General features: G+C 45.7%; 1 protein-coding gene across 2 annotated transcripts in view; it reads right to left on the reverse strand.

Moving 5' to 3' along the window:
• Positions 1 to 3,145: 3,145 nt before the first annotated feature.
• GMFB (glia maturation factor beta) overlaps positions 3,146 to 18,078 on the reverse strand; it is a 21,198-nt gene continuing 6,265 nt past the window's right edge. For both annotated transcript variants that reach the window (XM_075615142.1, XM_075615141.1), the window contains exons 4-7: positions 17,406 to 17,457; positions 10,618 to 10,698; positions 10,247 to 10,320; positions 3,146 to 5,913 (exon numbers count right to left, since the gene is read on the reverse strand). In XM_075615142.1, coding sequence (XP_075471257.1) covers positions 5,842 to 5,913; positions 10,247 to 10,320; positions 10,618 to 10,698; positions 17,406 to 17,457 — 279 coding nt within the window. In that variant the 3' untranslated portion in view covers positions 3,146 to 5,841. The remainder of the gene's footprint in view (positions 5,914 to 10,246; positions 10,321 to 10,617; positions 10,699 to 17,405; positions 17,458 to 18,078) is intronic.

An 18,078-nucleotide genomic window follows, 5' to 3' on the forward strand; every position in this document is an offset into this window, starting at 1 on the left:
CGCATCGCACCAGCGAAAGGGCGGGGTTGTGAAGGCGCGCATGCGCGCAAGGGAGGGTGTGTGACTTGAAGCAGCCGCAGTGCGCATGCGCAAGGTTATCGCCAGATATATTGGGTAGATGTACGAGTTGCGTACATACAGAATCAGTAACATTGCCACAATGTACATGTCTGCACTCAGCCCAAATTAACTTATAACAAACTTTACTCAGTGTGAACTATTCATGAGACATTTAGGCTGCGCTCATAGTGCCGGCGACGCGACATCGTGTCAAAACAAATGCATTGCGGTCGCGTGCGCTTATACTAGGGACGGAGCAATGGCTTGGTCACGATTGCTGGAAGTCATCTCAATTTGATTTTTCCAGCAACCACGTCACCGGCACTAAAAGCGTAGCCTTGGGCCTGGGACATAGTGCCCCAAACAGTACAGAGGCGCGCCGAGGCTCAGAGAAAGCGGTGCTTTCCCTGGCCTTACACAGCGCGCCGGCCGGGGGCGGGTCAGTGACGTCACGGAGCTGGTTCGCCCTCATTGGGCAAACCGCTCACGTGACCGGCGAGCGCCAAATTTCAAAACTGTCAGACACACGCTTCCGCAAGCGTGCGCGAGCCCCTGCTAAAGCCGCTCATTGCAGCTGCAGGGGCTCAGTTTCGAGCAGCAGCACGCCTCATATGCGCTGACCATGCCCGAGGCCTTATGCAATGTTGCTGATCAGCCAAACGGGAAACCCAATGGGAGCGATCAATCCAAATTCTTACAGGAGCAACCTAAGTAATATCGTGCGTGTGTTAAATAAATCAGTTCTGTAGTATTAGATAACACTACATTCAATTTTTAATACACTGCGCATCCTTTGATTTCTATAGCAGGCTTTAGTAAACACGTGAAGTTGCAAATAAAGGCGCAAGCAACATCAAGTGATCACTAACAATAAAGTGTTTAACTTAATAAAACACTTAAGAAATAATCTAATAGTGCCAAGAGCAAATGGTGAAATATAAAAAAAAGAAATACAAAACATAATGTCTTGACTCCTAGGTCAAACCCTCTGGTGGGACCTGTCTTCACTGGTTCCAAAGCGTGAGTATATTTTCATAGAATCCAGGGGGAGCATATGAGGAGAAAAGACAGGAACAATTTAAGTGCAGGTGTATTGCAATGTTGGATAGAGAAAAAAAAAAAAAAAGCTGTTCTGCATTTACTGTAATTGTATGTTCTTGTAATCCTTTTACTGTAATCTAAGCACAGTATTTTCATCTTAAAACCTTTAATAAGTGATGCTTTGGACTCTGAATGAACTGATTGCACGCTCTGGAGAGTATTTACATTTTCGGACACATTTTGCTACAACAGATTTTTGTGTATTAAGTGCATAGTTTTTAAAGTGAAACTTCTTTAGTTCTGATGGAGTAAAATGGAGAGTTGGGGGCGAAATGTGAAACGGAAGTGACGTCACGGCTCCCCCCCATTCGTCTGGTGTCACTTCGCCGCTCCAAACGGGCGCTGCTCCCCCCACACGGGCGATTACATATGCGGCGGCAGCGGCAGCGATAGCCGCCGGCGCCGCTCCTAACGGCTGCCATTCCCCCCACACGTCCGCTGCCATGCCGCGCATGCGCACTACTAATGGCGACGCTTACGGAAATCCTGCACATGCGCAGAAGCTGCTGGCAGCGGAGCCGTTGGTGAGAGGAGCAGGACGTTCGGGCGGCTCACTACCGGCCTCTTCACTCCTCCCTGGCTCCTCCGGTCCCTCCCCTCCCCAGTCCAGACAAAGCCAGAGATCCCAGAAGAGAGGAAGAAACGGAGAGGTGGGGGGAAGAAACGGAGAGGTGGGAGGAAGAAACGGAGAGGTGGGGGGAAGAAACGGAGAGGTGGGGGGGAAGGAGCTGAGAGACGGCAGGGGGCAGACTAGGGGTGCTGCTTAGTGTAATACAGGAGGAGGGGAGACTAGATGTGCTGGAGTCCTCGATAGGAAGAGTGTGAGAGCAACAGGTTAGTGAGCACACAGCCAGCGGGGAGGCTGTCACTGTGACTCACAGAGAGGTAACCAGGAGAGGGACTGAGGCTCACACAGAGAGGTAACCAGACACACACAGGAGAGGAGACATGCTGCCGGTTATAACACTCAGAGTCACACACAGTCACACACAGTCAGTCTCAGTCACACAGTCAGTCTCAGTCACACGCACACTCTGCCACACGCGGAATTCACACTTAGTGCAAATAGCTAATACAGGTGATGTGTGCCGAGCATGCGCATTCTAAGTCAAATTTATTTGCGTTTTGTCATTGAGATTGTATTTGATTTTTAATTAAAACATCACCAACACAAATACAATTTCTGTGACAAAAGTCAAAGAAGTTTCACTTACTATGCGCGTGCACAGCACACACAGCTTTTTTTTCTATAATAAACAGGGACTTAAGACCCTGGCAGATTTATTAATATTACATCTTTTATTTGCATTTCTCAGGTGGTAGCAGCGTATTGATCTGATTGCAGTTGAATAAGGGGGGTTAATATTAACTCATTGGAGGTACCTTGTGCAGGCGAAAGGAGAGTTGACTAAAGTAGCCGTGTGTATTAACCCTAGTTGCATATCCAAGTCACGTGCTCACTTGTGTGCAGTTCGTGACAGGTATGTATTTAGGGAATATATTTTCCATTTGAGGGACCTTTGCAAAGGTGAAGAGTGGGACAGCTTGCGGGCTGTGTATTAACCCTTGTCCCGTATGCAGGTCATGTGCTCACAGGTGTGGCGTACGTGACAAACACGCATTAGAGGCTTTTGATCGAACACTTCAGGACCTCAGAAGCAATTAAACGATTATGGGTGGAATAGTTGTTTCAGCAGGGGATTTAATATTAAGAAACTAGAACATTTAATTATCCATTTATAAATCTGTTGCTCTCCCCCCCCCCCGTCCCAAGTCACAAAGGGTACATTAATCTAATACATCATAAGCAGCAGTTAGAAATTGTGTTCTCATCCAATCAGTTCATGTGAAATACCAACGAGTGTTTGTAATCAAGGAAATATATAAATGGAGGCTACATAAAAAATATTGTTATGTTAAGATTGTGTAGATAAAGGATGCAGGAAAAGAAACCACAACACAATGAAGACAAACATTCAATACATTTTTTTTTTAAATATATTTTACCAAGAGAGCAAATGCACCATTACAACTGATACTGTAATACAATACACAGAAAAATAACACATTCTACAACCTGGGACAACCGGCAGTGAAAAGATACACATTTTAGAAGTTTGATTACAAAACAGTACATTTTGCAGTTTCATACAAAGGCACAAGTTAAATTGTGTACCAAGTCTGGCCAAGACCATGTATGTGTGTGGTGCTTTGTATACAAAGAAACTATAATCTGCATTTAACACAATCAGGATACGGAGAACGAACTTAAATTATCAAATCGGTTCTAAAATAATTAATACAGTATAACAATCCAAGTTATTCTTCTGGAAGGATGTTAAACTAATGGAAACATCCTTTAATGGCAAATAAAAATAAAAAATTAACAAATTAAAACGTATTAACCATTTAGCTGCTGGAAAGTATTAAATACAATCCAATGCATTTCTGGTCATTATCACAACAAAAGGGTTATGTTGGGAATGTGTGTGTTTATTTGCATGTCAGTCCCAGAATGCCTAGCTGCAGTGGCATCATTTTATGCTAGGGGATAATGGTGAAAATCAAGGTTGCAGATCTGGCAGACGTGATTTTTATTTGCTGACAATTGTTACACCAGTCTAAAGTTAAAAAAAAAAAAATTACAAAAGGAATGCGTTTTAGGCCGCTTTTGCACTACCCAAGTTGTACCCCCTTACCCCCCCCCCCTTACTGGCTCTTTAATACACTATAAGGGCCCAGAAGCCAAGCTAACAGTTGCTGTTTTTATGACATAAAATGGCAAACTGCTGTTACCTATTCACAAGCATTTTTTAAAAACATGGTTTCGTTGGCTTGGGGCCGGTTCCAGAGTAAGAATCAGGAATCTGCACTTTGTTCTCACATCAGGTTTATGCTGGTGTCATTTAGCTACAATAATTTACGGCAGTGGTTTCCAACCATTTTTTTGGTTGAGGAACCCCAACCCTCTCTAACACAGAGCCTGAGATCAGATGTATGTAAATTCTTCTGTATTGGTAACATTTTAAAAATGACCTGAAAATGACAGAGAACCCTTTACGGATGCCTGGGGAAGCCTGCTTGAAAACACTGATTTACAGCATATTTGACAAAATCAGTATTGTAGGTCATGCTTAAACTTATTCTGGCAGGATCTACCATGTTCAATTTGGGTGCTGCCTCCTCAAGCACTTCATAATTCCCTGCTCTGGTTCCTCTATCAGTCACTGGACTGCAACAAATACACAGTCTAGGTCTGTTTTCAACACAATAAGCTTTACATTAATGGAAGTCTATTGATACAAACCACAGTGCATTACTATAATCAACAAAACCATAGTACCCTGCAAAAGCAAAAACAGCATGAAAGTTATTCTTCGATCTTAGTATGTTTGAATATAATCTGGCATACAAACGGACAATGGACCATATACCTGGTTGTATAAATTCATAATTAAAAACAAAACAATACTGAACTATATCTGCACTTCTACCGCTTGTAAACAGACTCTTTGTAAACCTTGAAGTCACATCCATTGTGGACACTGTGGCAGGACATTGCACAGGAATCAATGTTCTAGCAGCCAAATGTAGGCAGCGATACCTTTTATGGGATCATCACAGGTACACGTGAAGAGACCTGTGAGGTTCTGAAAGCACAATGCACTTTATTTCCTCTGAAGAAATCATGTTGGTCCCATGAAAGGTATACTATGTTAATTCAGTTTAGTTTTCTATTGGCTGTGGAAACTTGGAATGTAATCGTTTTTGGGGGTCGGGGGAAATCTCAAACCATGAATGAACGCAAGGGTGAATACCCGATACCTGGACGTCCTGCTATAACATTACTTTTAGAAAACAGTCCAGTACAGGGGTGGGCAACTCCAGTCTTCAACATGTGTCAGGTTTTAAGGATATCCCTGCTTCAACACAGGTGGCTCAATCAGCAGCTCAGTTGTTGACTGAGCCACCTGTGCTGAAGGAGGGATGTCCCCAATACCTGGCATGTTGGTGGCCCTTGAGAACTGGAGTTGGCCACCACTTGTCTAGTAGGTAACAGTTCTGCTTACTGGAGCCACCCCATGCCTTTTTTGTACAAAGAACTAACTGAAATGTTAGTTACAGCATTAATATTTAGTTACAAAAAAATTAACTATATATCACCCACTACAATATATTCCATTTATGATGTACAGTGAATTAAAAAGAAAAAAAAAACCAAGACAACCTATTATACAATTAAATGAAATGACCCGTGCTCGTGCATTGCTGAAAAGTTCGTTTTTACCACAGGAAATAAACACATGCTTTGTTAGTAACGTTACATATATTAATGTTCCAGTACGGCCAGGTTTATACAGCAATATATCAGTATTTTACTCATTAGAGTAATGCCTTGTTGGCTCCTGTGGCAGTGAAATAGTTGAGCAAAAAAATATCAATTTTTTGTATTATTTTGCTAATAAAAATCTAATTTAAGTGCTAGAACCAGTTTACTACAATTTAAAAAAAAAAAAAAGGTGTGCAAGAACCAATGTGTTTTTGGTAAAAGAGGAAAAAGGATTTCCGCATATCTTAGTAGCACAGAAACACTCACTGAGAATGCGGGTAACTGGTTTAAAAGAGAATTAATTCGGTACAAAGGAAGCACCCTGGCTCGTTCACATAGAAAAATAAAAATTAATGGAAAAAGCCAAGTTTCTCAGTCAGCCATTCTTCAGTTAGGTCTTCAGTATTTCTTATCTCAAATACCTAAATAAGGAGAGAAGAAAGAAAGTGTAAAAATACATGCACTTATTTTCTATATAAATATCCCGTTTTATACAATGATCCTTGTAGGGTGTAGAATCTTTAAGGATATTCGTAACCCCTTTTTGCCATTGTTCTGTTGTACGAGTCTGTGGGGTCCTTCGATGCTGAACAGATCTTTTCAGCTACGGGCACTCCCCGCTTACAGAAATATTTATTGGTGAAGTTACCAGTATTACTGCCTGGTTTTTGAAAGGGGGGGGGGTATCTTCACTGGTAAGTATCAAGATAACCTGGTGTCCATGGAGCTGAAAAATCACATGTTCAGCTCTGGGGAGACCCCCTAAGGCTGTGTCCCCCGTGCCGCGGACCGCACTCATGCTTGAGTGGTGACGTCGCCAACTTAACACGCATGAGCGTTTGGGTGTCTGGCAACTTGTCAGCGTGACCGGGTGGGGGGCGTGTGCGAGTAGTGCGAGTAGTGTGTGCAGCGAGTGCGCGCAAAATCAACACACAAAATCATAAGTCACAGATTTTCACCTGGGGGGGGGGAGGGGAGGAAGTACTACTGTAAGCCTGCTCCTGTACTGCTGAAAACTAGGACGGGTAACACAGGAGGAGGAGGGGATGTCTGTGTGCAGGGAAGGAAAGCCCTGCCCCCTCTGACAGAGCAGAGAAGCAGTCTCAGCACAGAGCTTCTGGCCACCCGTGCACAGCTCTGCCTGCCCCCAGGTTTCCCCACACGCAGCCCGCGCCCCCCCCCTAGATAATCTTGCGCCCCCAAGGGGGCACGCCCCCCCAGTTTGCACACCGCTGCCTTAAATTACCTTCTGAAACATATAGTCTTAAAAATGGTTAACATAATTTTCCCAGGTCCGCTGCAATATTAATACCTAGATATTTTATACATTTTGTCCTTTTAAATGGTAACATCTCATCCTATGATCACATCATTCTTATTTGTGAGGATTCATATTTTTGTTTTTTTAACATGAACTTTGATCTCTGAGAATTTACCAAAATTCCCCAATAGCTTTAAATAAGATCTCTATTGTATCTACTATCACAGTCTACATGGGAAATGAATCCCACATTTTAATTGCTCTTGCTGTAAAGAACCCTTTCCTTTGTTGCTGGTGAAATCTCCATCCTTAAGGGATGACCCAGAGTCCTTTGTACTGCCCTAGGGATAAATAGCTATTTTGAAAGCTCCTTGTATTGATACCGAATATATATGTGTACAGGCATACCCCGCATTAACATACGCAATGGGACCGGAGCATGTATGTAAAGCGAAAATGTACTTAAAGTGAAGCAGTACCTTTTTTCACACTTATCGATGCATGTACTGTACTGCAATCGTCATATACGTGCATAACTGATGTAAATAACACATTTGTAACAGGCTCTATGGTCTCCCCGCTTGCGCACAGCATCGGTACAGGTAGGGAGCCAGTATCGCTGTTCAGGACGTGCTGACAGGCGCATGCGCGAGCTGCCATTTGCCTATTGAGCGATATGTACTTTCTTGCGAGTGTACTTAAAGTGAATGTCCTTAAACCGGGGTATGCCTGTATTTAGTTACCATATCCCATCTTAGATGCCTCTTTTTTAATGTAAAGAAATAAAAAATTAGCTAGCCCTCAGTCAGATTTTCCATCCCATTTATTAACTTTGTGGTTCTTCAATGAACTTTTTCTAGTTCCATAATGTCTTTATGGAGTGGTGCCCAAAACTGTACTCCATATTGAAGGTGTCTTACTAATGCTTTATAGAGGGGCATAATTATGCATACTTCTCTTCCATAACATACAGAACCCCTGTAAGCTCATTGAACCCCTAAAATAACAACATACATACATACATACGTCAAAGATGAGTGCTACTGAGCATGGCAATATATATTTAAAATCAGAGACAAAACATGAAACACAGACAGAGCTCAGTGCACATCCACTGACACAAATACACGTTAGGGCCGTTCTATACAGCATGCGGCCGTGCGTTCCTATGCGAACAGGTAAGTGTATATGCGTGTATATGTTGTGTGAGTAAGTGTAAGGGGAGTGTAAGATTTTTTTTAAATTAAAAAAATATTTATTAAACTTTTTGTGTGCGCGCTTTTATTTACGCGCACACACGCACACACGCACACACGCACGCGCACGCACATGCACACACGCGCACACACGCACACACGCACGCACACACGCACAAAGATTAATTTCTTCATCTTCGCCGCTGTCTGTCGGCTCCCCTCTCCCTGCCGTGCGCGGCACATCTATAGAAAGGCTGACTGACGTCAGCCAACTAAAAATCCGCTCGCGCGCACCCGGCACTATAAAACGTGCCTTACAGTGCACACACATACATACATACATATCTTTTGAATAAAATGGTCTTTTAGTTTAAGTCTTTGGCCAAAGTGTCGTAAGCCCACGAGCCCTTCCAAGGCAGACCACATCTCATGGGTCCTAACACTAATAAATTCTTAACCTGTACATTACCAGGAAGAATGATTTATAATAAATCTGTCAAAATTATTTGCATAGTTCTGAGTCTGATTGAAGCTCTTATAAACCTGTACAATACCAGGAAAAGCACTCTGTATTAGATGTCGCAATCAAACTGCATGCAAAGTCCCATGAGTGTGGAAGGTGAAATGGAGTGAGCTTTAACCATTTAAAAGTGGGAGGGGGTGAGCTTCAAAAAAGGGGAGGAAGAGCCACCCTCCAAATCAGCTGGGAACAGCTGAACAGAATTACAAAACATACAGAACCCCTGTAATCTCATATTCCATCCATTTCCCCATTAAATGCAAGATAAGATCTTATCCGCCTTTGCAGCTACTGTCCGACATTGGACACTATTGTTAAATTTGCTGTCTACAAGTGCCTCGAAATCCTTCTCCATGAAGGATTGACCTAATTTTGCCCTGTTTATATTTATACGCCCCCTGCTTATTCTTTTTTCCCCAAATATATTAACCTCATCTGACATTTACCTGCACATGTTTCCAGTCAATCCAAGTCCTTCTGGAGAGAAATTACATCCTGCTCTGATTTTACTACTTTACACAATTTAGTGTCATCAGCAAAGATGGAGACCTCTCTATGCCAACATCAAGGTAATTAACAAGTTAAAAAGCAGGATTCCCAGTACTAATCCTTGATGTACGCCCTTAACACTTTAGCCCAACCTGGAAAGGTTCAATTTATGACAACTCAGTCTATCCTTCAACCAGTTTTCAATCTAGGTGCAAATATTTTACAGAGACCAATTTGCATTATTTTCTACACTAACCTAGTGTGGAACTGTATCAAAAGCCTTTGCAAAATCTAAGTAGACCACATCAACGGTATTACCCTAGTCTAAATTCCTACATACCTCCTTAAATAAAAACGAACAATGTTCGTTGGGCACGACCTATCCTTCATAAATCCATGCTCACTTATTAAGAATATTGTTATCCATTAGGTATTCCCGATTATCCTGTTCTAAAGCTTCCCACTATTGATGTCAGGTTTACTGGTCTGTAATTCCCGGTACGGATCTAGCTCCCTTTGTAAATATAGGCACCACATCTGCTTTACACCAATCTTGTGGTACTGAGCCTGTGGAAATGGAGTCCTTGAATATTAAATGTAATGGATTGGCTATTACTAAACGTAACTCCTTGAGAGCTCTTGGATGTATGCCAACGGGGCATATTTGTTCATATAGAGGTTGTGGCTTCCTCTTGAGGCACTATTATTGTAATCGATTCTTCCCTTGGTAAAATAGAGTCAAAGAATGTGTTTAATACCTCTGCTTTTTCCTTACCTCCAATAATTTGCCTACCCATCTCACACTGACGAGGTCCTATATTTTCTTTTCTAATTTTTTAATTATCAAGTTGATCTTACTTACTAAAGCAATCCTTCTTTCATTATCCATTTTTGCCAATTTGATTGCTCTTTTGCTACATTCCTTATAATTCGGATATGATGCCTCCGTCCCTTTTGACTTTAAAAATCTAGATGCCTGCCTCTTTTCCATTTCCTCCCCTACCTGTTTATTTAGCCACATCGGTTTAGACTTATTTCTTTTGTAGTTATTAGCCAAGTGTAAGTGTGCTTATCTAACAATGTTTTGATGACTGCCCATTTATCTTCCACATGTTTTCATGCAAAAATGATATCCCAATTTATTCCTTGTAGACTATACAAATCTACCTAAAAAAGAAAATTTTGTGGAACCTGTATAATAATGTTGCTGACCTCTAGTGGCGAAGAGGTTGGACAATAACCTATTGTGTACATACAGATGGAATTTGTTGGGGGGGGGAAGCAATCACCTTTGTGAGTCCAGCTGTCTGAACAAGTTTATTTTTGCTCCCAGCATACATCATCTGCTGCTCAGGTTTACATCCTACATTGACGAAAGAAAAATGCCGTAGGTTAGAGAAACAAGTGACAACGGGAAATCATTAGCACCCAACTCTTTCCTTGCTCAATTACCTCTTAGGAATGTAATCAACAGGCAGCGTGCCCTTCGTTGTATGAAAGGAAACTACAATTGTTGTACACGCTCCCAGAAAGTACAAGCAGAGCACCCAATCAGCGGATGTATTTCAATAAGAAATTAAAATGCGGAATCTGCGTATTGGCAACAGAAATGGGCTTTAGCAAGAACAGCAAGTACTTCATAAAAATGGCATGTACTTACCGACTGGACTTGAGAAAATAAAACACAATGGGTAGGACACTCTTCCATCGTCATGCTGGTACTTGTAACTGTATACTAGAAATGTTCATAAATGTTAAGGCAAATGAACAGTGTTTCCACTCACCTAAGTCAAATTGGGCCTATTCTGCAGGCCATTATAATTGCTTTGCTTTCAAATTGGTTATTTTTTAGATATGAGATGATGCGGTGTGGATGAGCTGGTGGTTATGTATTCATATGTAAAAAAAAGAAACAAGAAATAAATACTAGACTGAGTTTCTCCCTCTTTGCTTAATTCTACAATTTAAAATGTGTTTAAATCATAAGCGAGGAAAACAAAACATTTGAGTGCAGATCTTCCTTGGGGTCAGAATTTAAGGTTTTTGTTATAACCCAAATATTTGTTTTTATTTATCATCAAGTACCCTGTTGGTACGAAACGCGTTGGGGTCCCTGTACCTCCTTTTAGTCATGTTTTTTTAAATCTGTTATTTTAAAATTACTTTCGACCCTGGTTCCCTTTGGCTGTGCGCTGCTACCTTTTTCTATACTACTAGTTACCAGGTGTGTGGAATCCATGTATAGCAACATCCCTCACAGTGATGGCATTGATGCATGCTTCAAAGTCCTTGTAATATCTCTCCTGGACAGGAAATAGCACTGATGATAGATACACACACGAGAAATTGAAAATGCCCCTTTAAAATACAAACTTTTGTAATAACATCATTGCTTGACCAGACTAAGGCCGCGTCCATGCCAAGACATGCGCCTGTCGTCCAAGCGATCGGTTGGCTGTGATCAAAAAAAATAAAAAAAAATAATAATAAAGCTGTAACTACTTTTTTTTTTTTTGCACTGCTGCAACTTCTTCAGTTTAAATTCCCAAAGAACGAAGAATCTTAATATATAAAATCGAAAGGTTAGTGCTATCTGCGGTGAATCTGATTGGCCAGAGGCTGAGGACCAATCAGATTGGTGACCCTGACGTCACCCAACTGCCACTCTCTTCCCCCTCGGCCACCCACACACACGGCCACACCCCCCCCCCCTCTCTCTCTCTCTCTCTCTCTCTCTCCGCGGCGCTCACCTCTCTCTCTCCCTCCGCGGCGCTCACCTCTCTCCCTCTGCGGCGCTCACCTCTCTCTCTCCCTCCGCGGCGCTCACCTCTCTCTCTCCCTCCGCGGCGCTCACCTCTCTCTCTCCCTCCGCGGCGCTCACCTCTCTCTCCCTCCGCGGCGCTCACCTCTCTCTCTCCCTCCGCGGCGCTCACCTCTCTCTCTCCCCGGCGCTCACCTCTCTCTCTCCCCGGCGCTCACCTCTCTCTCCCTCCCCGGCGCTCCAACTCACCTCCCTCCCCTCCAACTCACCTCCCTCCCTCCCCGGCGCTCCAACTCACCTCCCTCCCTCCCCGGCGCTCCAACTCACCTCCCTCCCCTCCAACTCACCTCCCTCCCTCCCCGGCGCTCCAACTCACCTCCCTCCCTCCCCGGCGCTCAAACTCACCTCCCTCCCCGGCGCTCAAACTCACCTCCCTCCCCGGCGCTCAAACTCACCTCCCTCCCCGGCGCTCAAACTCACCTCCCTCCCCGGCGCTCAAACTCACCTCCCTCCCCGGCGCTCAAACTCACCTCCCTCCCCGGCGCTCAAACTCACCTCCCTCCCCGGCGCTCAAACTCACCTCCCTCCCCGGCGCTCAAACTCACCTCCCTCCCCGGCGCTCAAACTCACCTCCCTCCCCGGCGCTCCAACTCACCTCCCTCCCCGGCGCTCCAACTCACCTCCCTCCCCGGCGCTCCAACTCACCTCCCTCCCCGGCGCTCCAACTCACCTCCCTCCCCGGCGCTCCAACTCACCTCCCTCCCCGGCGCTCCAACTCACCTCCCTCCCCGGCGCTCCAACTCACCTCCCTCCCCGGCGCTCCAACTCACCTCCCTCCCCGGCGCTCCAACTCACCTCCCTCCCCGGCGCTCCAACTCACCTCCCTCCCCGGCGCTCCAACTCACCTCCCTCCCCGGCGCTCCAACTCACCTCCCTCCCCGGCGCTCCAACTCACCTCCCTCCCCGGCGCTCCAACTCACCTCCCTCCCCGGCGCTCCAACTCACCTCCCTCCCCGGCGCTCCAACTCACCTCCCTCCCCGGCGCTCCAACTCACCTCCCTCCCCGGCGCTCCAACTCACCTCCCTCCCCGGCGCTCCAACTCACCTCCCTCCCCGGCGCTCCAACTCACCTCCCTCCCCGGCGCTCCAACTCACCTCCCTCCCCGGCGCTCCAACTCACCTCCCTCCCCGGCGCTCCAACTCACCTCCCTCCCCGGCGCTCCAACTCACCTCCCTCCCCGGCGCTCCAACTCACCTCCCTCCCCGGCGCTCCAACTCACCTCCCTCCCCGGCGCTCCAACTCACCTCCCTCCCCGGCGCTCCAACTCACCTCCCTCCCCGGCGCTCCAACTCACCTCCCTCCCCGGCGCTCCAACTCACCTCCCTCCCCGGCGCTCCAACTCACCTCCCTCCCCGGCGCTCCAACTCACCTCCCTCCCCGGCGCTCCAACTCACCTCCCTCCCCGGCGCTCCAACTCACCTCCCTCCCCGGCGCTCCAACTCACCTCCCTCCCCGGCGCTCCAACTCACCTCCCTCCCCGGCGCTCCAACTCACCTCCCTCCCCGGCGCTCCAACTCACCTCCCTCCCCGGCGCTCCAACTCACCTCCCTCCCCGGCGCTCCAACTCACCTCCCTCCCTCCCTGGCGGGGGAACAGGCAGTGGCCAGGCAGGCTGCAGCTGCCTCACGGCGCCTAAGATGGCGGCGCCCGGAAGGACCCCCTTTCTCCCTCGCGGCGCCGAGAAAGAAGACGGTGGCGCCCGGAAGTAGAGGTAGGTGTCGCGTGTGTGTCGCTCTCCCACTTCCCCCCACCTCCCACTGCGCAATTAGTAACAGGTTTATTACGGATGGGAAATATAGGGTCTTTAGAGGGTTTAGTCCCAAGACATCTTTGCAACATTTTTTTTTTTTACAACTCTTATTTTTATTTGGTATTACAGAGCGTACATAATATCACCACCTATTGGCATACGTTACGGAATACACAATTTTGTCATCAAAACAGTAACACGTAGACAGGACATGAGACAGACGTAACGAACCACACGTAAACCACATCACTAAGACGGACAGGACAAACTAGACTGGGGTGAGACACAGTAGGGTGGGTGGGGGTGGGGGGCACCTGTAGCTGCTGCATCGGAGTGGAGGAACTGCTTTTTGCTCTGTGCGTACGCTAGAGTGTGTTGTGAATATCACAGTGGTTCTACGGTCTCCGTCGCTATGTCATCCTCCCGTCGGGTCTGCTCTGTCCAAGGAGAACGCATTTATATATATTAATGCAAAATAGTGGCGGTGTCCACCCCCGGGATGTCTGTTTGGGCCAGCCATGGGGCCCATACGTTTAGAAATTTGGAGCCAGAGTCGTTGACCCAACTCGTCAACTGTTCCATCTGGCAGACATGCCAAATTCTGTTCCTGATTTTGGCTATAGTGGGTAATTCCTGTTGTCTCCATACTGCTGCGATCTCACACCTCGTGGCGGTTGCGAAATGTGCAACCAATTTGAGTGTCGCGTTAGACACGTCCTGAGGCCGTCTGCCCACGAGGAACAGCCACGGGTCCAGGGGGACCTCCAAATTGAGGATTCTTTCTAGCCATTCCCTAATAGATTCCCAAATCGGGACCACGTACGGGCAAGACCACAACATATGTTTTAAATCAGCAGTTTCCCCACACTGTTTTGGGCAGAGCGGGGAATAGCCCTTGATAAATTTAGATAATTTCAATGGGGTATGGTACCATTAGGACTTTATATGCGTTCTCCTTTAACGTGGCACAGATTGAGCTTTTGGTAGCTGCCTGTAATATCTGCTCCCATTCCTCGTCCTCTAGTATCTCCCCTAAATCTGTCTCCCACTGTCACATGTATTTCAGTCGGGGGGCGTCGGAAGTCTTCGGACAGATTACCTCCCTGTACATCCGAGAAGTTAGTCCTCTTGTGTCTGTCTCTCTGGAACACAGCTGTTCGAAATTAGTTCGTGCTGGGCGAACCGGGAATTTATTATAAAAAGCCCTGACCTGGAGGAATCTAAATAATTCTGTGTTGGGTAGCTTTTTCTCATCCTTAATCATATCGAACGTCTTGATATATTTACTTCCTTCCAGGTCCTTTAATCGTAAGTACCCTGCTTGCGTCCATTTTACAAATTTGTCACCTAACAGCCCTGGAGCAAAATCCGGATTTCCCACCAGGGGGGTCATCAACGACTGCCGTGTGGTCAATTTGGCTTTAAATTTAGATGACTCCCAGACCGCTAGCGAGTTCGCAATTGCACAGAGTGGCATCCCTATTGATTTCTTGCACAGTTTTGGAAGCCAAATCAGATCATGTAGTTTTACTGGCGCGCAGCATTCTGTTTCTAGGGCCACCCATCTTCTATTTGCTGGGTTCGAGTGCCACTGGACAATTTGGCATAATTGTGCCGCCTTGTGGTATGCCAACAAGCAAGGTACCGCTAACCCTCCTCTTGTTATTTGTTTTGTCAGTATGCTTTTCGCAATTCGTGGGCTTTTTTTTTTCCAAATAAATTGAATAATGTGAGCTTGCAGCGTGAGGACCTCAGTCCTAACAAGAGGTATTGGGAGGGCTTGAAACAGATATAACAATTTAGGCAGCAGGTTCATTTTGACACTGTTGATCCGCCCAAACCATGATATGCCATACCCCGCCCAAACCCTGAGATCTTCCTTCAATTTCTTCATTATTCTGGGGAAATTTGCTTTATATAGTGTGTTGTAGTCCTTTGTGATATATACCCCTAAATATTTGATAGTGGAGGGTTGCCATTTAAAATTGAAGTTGAGCTCTATCAGTTTTTCGACCGGCTTGGGTAGATTGATGTTGAGCGCTTCCGACTTGGCCTGGTTAATTTTAAACCCCGACACCAAGCTGAAAGTTCCCAAGATCGCAAAGACGTTGGGCAAGGAGGTGAGGGGTTTTGACAGTGTCAAGATTACATCGTCTGCGTATAACGCTACTTTATGTTGCTCCTCCCCTATATCTATCCCTGTTATATCTGGGCTTGCTCTGATATGAGCCGCTAACGGTTCTATGCAGAGGGCAAATATTAACGGTGAAAGTGGGCATCCTTGTCTTGTCCCGCTACGGATGTTAAATACCTCCGAGGCGAACCCTTGGTGTCGCACCTTTGCAGTGGGACCATTGTAAAGGGCTAGTATTGCCTCTAGGAGGCGCCCCCCGAACCCAAACGCCCCCAGCGTCTCCCTGAGGAAGGGCCAGTCAATCCTATCAAAGGCCTTTTCGGCGTCCAGACTCAACAACATAGACGAAATACTTTTCTTTTTTGCCAGATCAATAAAATCTACAATCCGTCTAGTATTGTCTGCCGCCTGCCTGCCCTCAATAAAGCCTACTTGATCCGGGTGAATCAGCCCCGGAAGGACAATGCCCACCCTGTTAGCTAGCAATTTTGAGAAGATTTTAATGTCGGAATTGATCAGGGATATTGGCCGGTAGCTCTTTACGTCTGCCGGGTCCTTACCGGGTTTGTGGATCACAAAGATAGACGCCTGGAGCATCTGCGCCGGGAGGGGCTCTCCTGCTAGAATCTCATTAAATAGGGACAACAAGTGGGGAGCCAGAATCTTGACAAATTTTTTATAATATAAATTTGAAAATCCGTCTGGACCAGGGGCTTTAGCGGGTTTAAGGGACTTCGTTACCTTTATTACTTCCTCAAGGGTGAAGTCGCCCTGGAGTGCCTCCCTATCCTCTCTGCTCAAGGTAGGCAGATTTGCCTCTTTTAGGAATATATTCAAAGTTGCTGCGGTCTTTTGTGTGTGGCTGACCTTATCTCCGTCGTATAATGTGGCGTAATAATTCTTAAACACCTCCACTATTTGTCGAGGATCAGAGGTAAGGTCCCCCCCCTGAGATTTGATGGATGCTATTCGAAAATTTGGAAGCTTGTTTCGGAGCTTATTGGCCAATAGGGTATCTGGCTTGTTGGCTTTCTCATAGAATCTGCGCTTTGACCACGCCAACTCCTCCTCGGCCTGAGAGGACTGGACCAGGTTAAGTTTAATTTTAGTGTCGCTCAGTTCTTTCCAAACCAATTTATCTTTATGCGTTTTGTGTTGAGCCGTGAGATGTGCCAATTTCTCCCGTAGCTCTTTTACTTTCGCCTCTTTTGCTCTCTTTCTTTTTCCTGCTATGGACATCAACACCCCCCTCATGGTAGCCTTATGGGCCTCCCAGAGCGTGGATTGAGCCGACACACTGCCTTTGTTGTCCTTAAAATATTCTTGGATTCGCTCACCAATCTCTTTTGCAGTTACGGGGCATTTAAGGAGGAGTTCGTTGAGCTTCCAGTTTGCTCCAGGTCTGTCTAAGGCGTCTAATGTGCACCGCAGCTCTACCGGTGCATGGTCGGACCACGAGATTCCATGGATCTTTGTGTGCCCTACCACCGGAACCACTCTATTGGATACCAGGAGGCAATCTATCCGACTGTAACGATTGTGCGGGTGGGAATAAAAGGTATATTCCCGTGCATTAGGATGTTGTTCCCCTTCGCAACATTTTTAACACTTTGGTTTCTAACGCAAGTAACTAAACGCTGTTCAGTCTGAAAAACTTCAGAAATGGATGTACACTGGTGACGAACAAAAGTGGTGTTCATCTCTTAGTAGAACATTTAACATTCCACCTCAAAAAAAAGGATATCTTGGTTGCCTCTCAGGAAGTTCATCCTTGAGTTCGTCTGGAGAAATACCCTGTTAACATGAATGCAGTAGAAAGAGTAGCAATTAATAAGGCAGAGCTTCTGTGAGCATTGCCAAATAATTCTTGCCGGTTGGGACACTGTCCTCTTAGTCACTATATCTCTCAACAACAATATAAACTGCATGGGGCAAGATGTTACTCTGCTGTATTATTCCAGTTTACAGCATCGTGGAAACAGAAGCGTAAACATAAATTTGTAGTGCAAGAGCATGTCTTACTGTAATACCACATAAAAGGATTTCCTTATCTTTTGAGATGAAAATACTGGTGTAGCCCACAATGGTCAAGAGTCAAAGCGCGATACATGGTCTCCCGGCCACATAGGCGATACAGGTCATTAAATCAGTGGCTGATATTACAGATTCGGGCACGATCGCGCTTTGAGAACTCCTGGGCAATATCTCCAACCCATTCGGAATGTCTGATACCAATAAGATGTTCTTTTTGGCAAAAGGCACAGCCATAGATCTTATTTTAACTTGACTTTTTTTAGGAGGTGGACCTGGGGTTTTCCCAAGTGTTAGGGGCAATTCCAAGATGGCCAACTCTGAATGTCAATCTTAAAGACAAAGCAATTAGATTAGAACAGAAAGCAGATCTATAGAGCGTAT

This window comes from Ascaphus truei, chromosome 9 (assembly GCF_040206685.1).
Source record: "Ascaphus truei isolate aAscTru1 chromosome 9, aAscTru1.hap1, whole genome shotgun sequence".
NCBI classification, from domain to species: domain Eukaryota; kingdom Metazoa; phylum Chordata; class Amphibia; order Anura; family Ascaphidae; genus Ascaphus; species Ascaphus truei.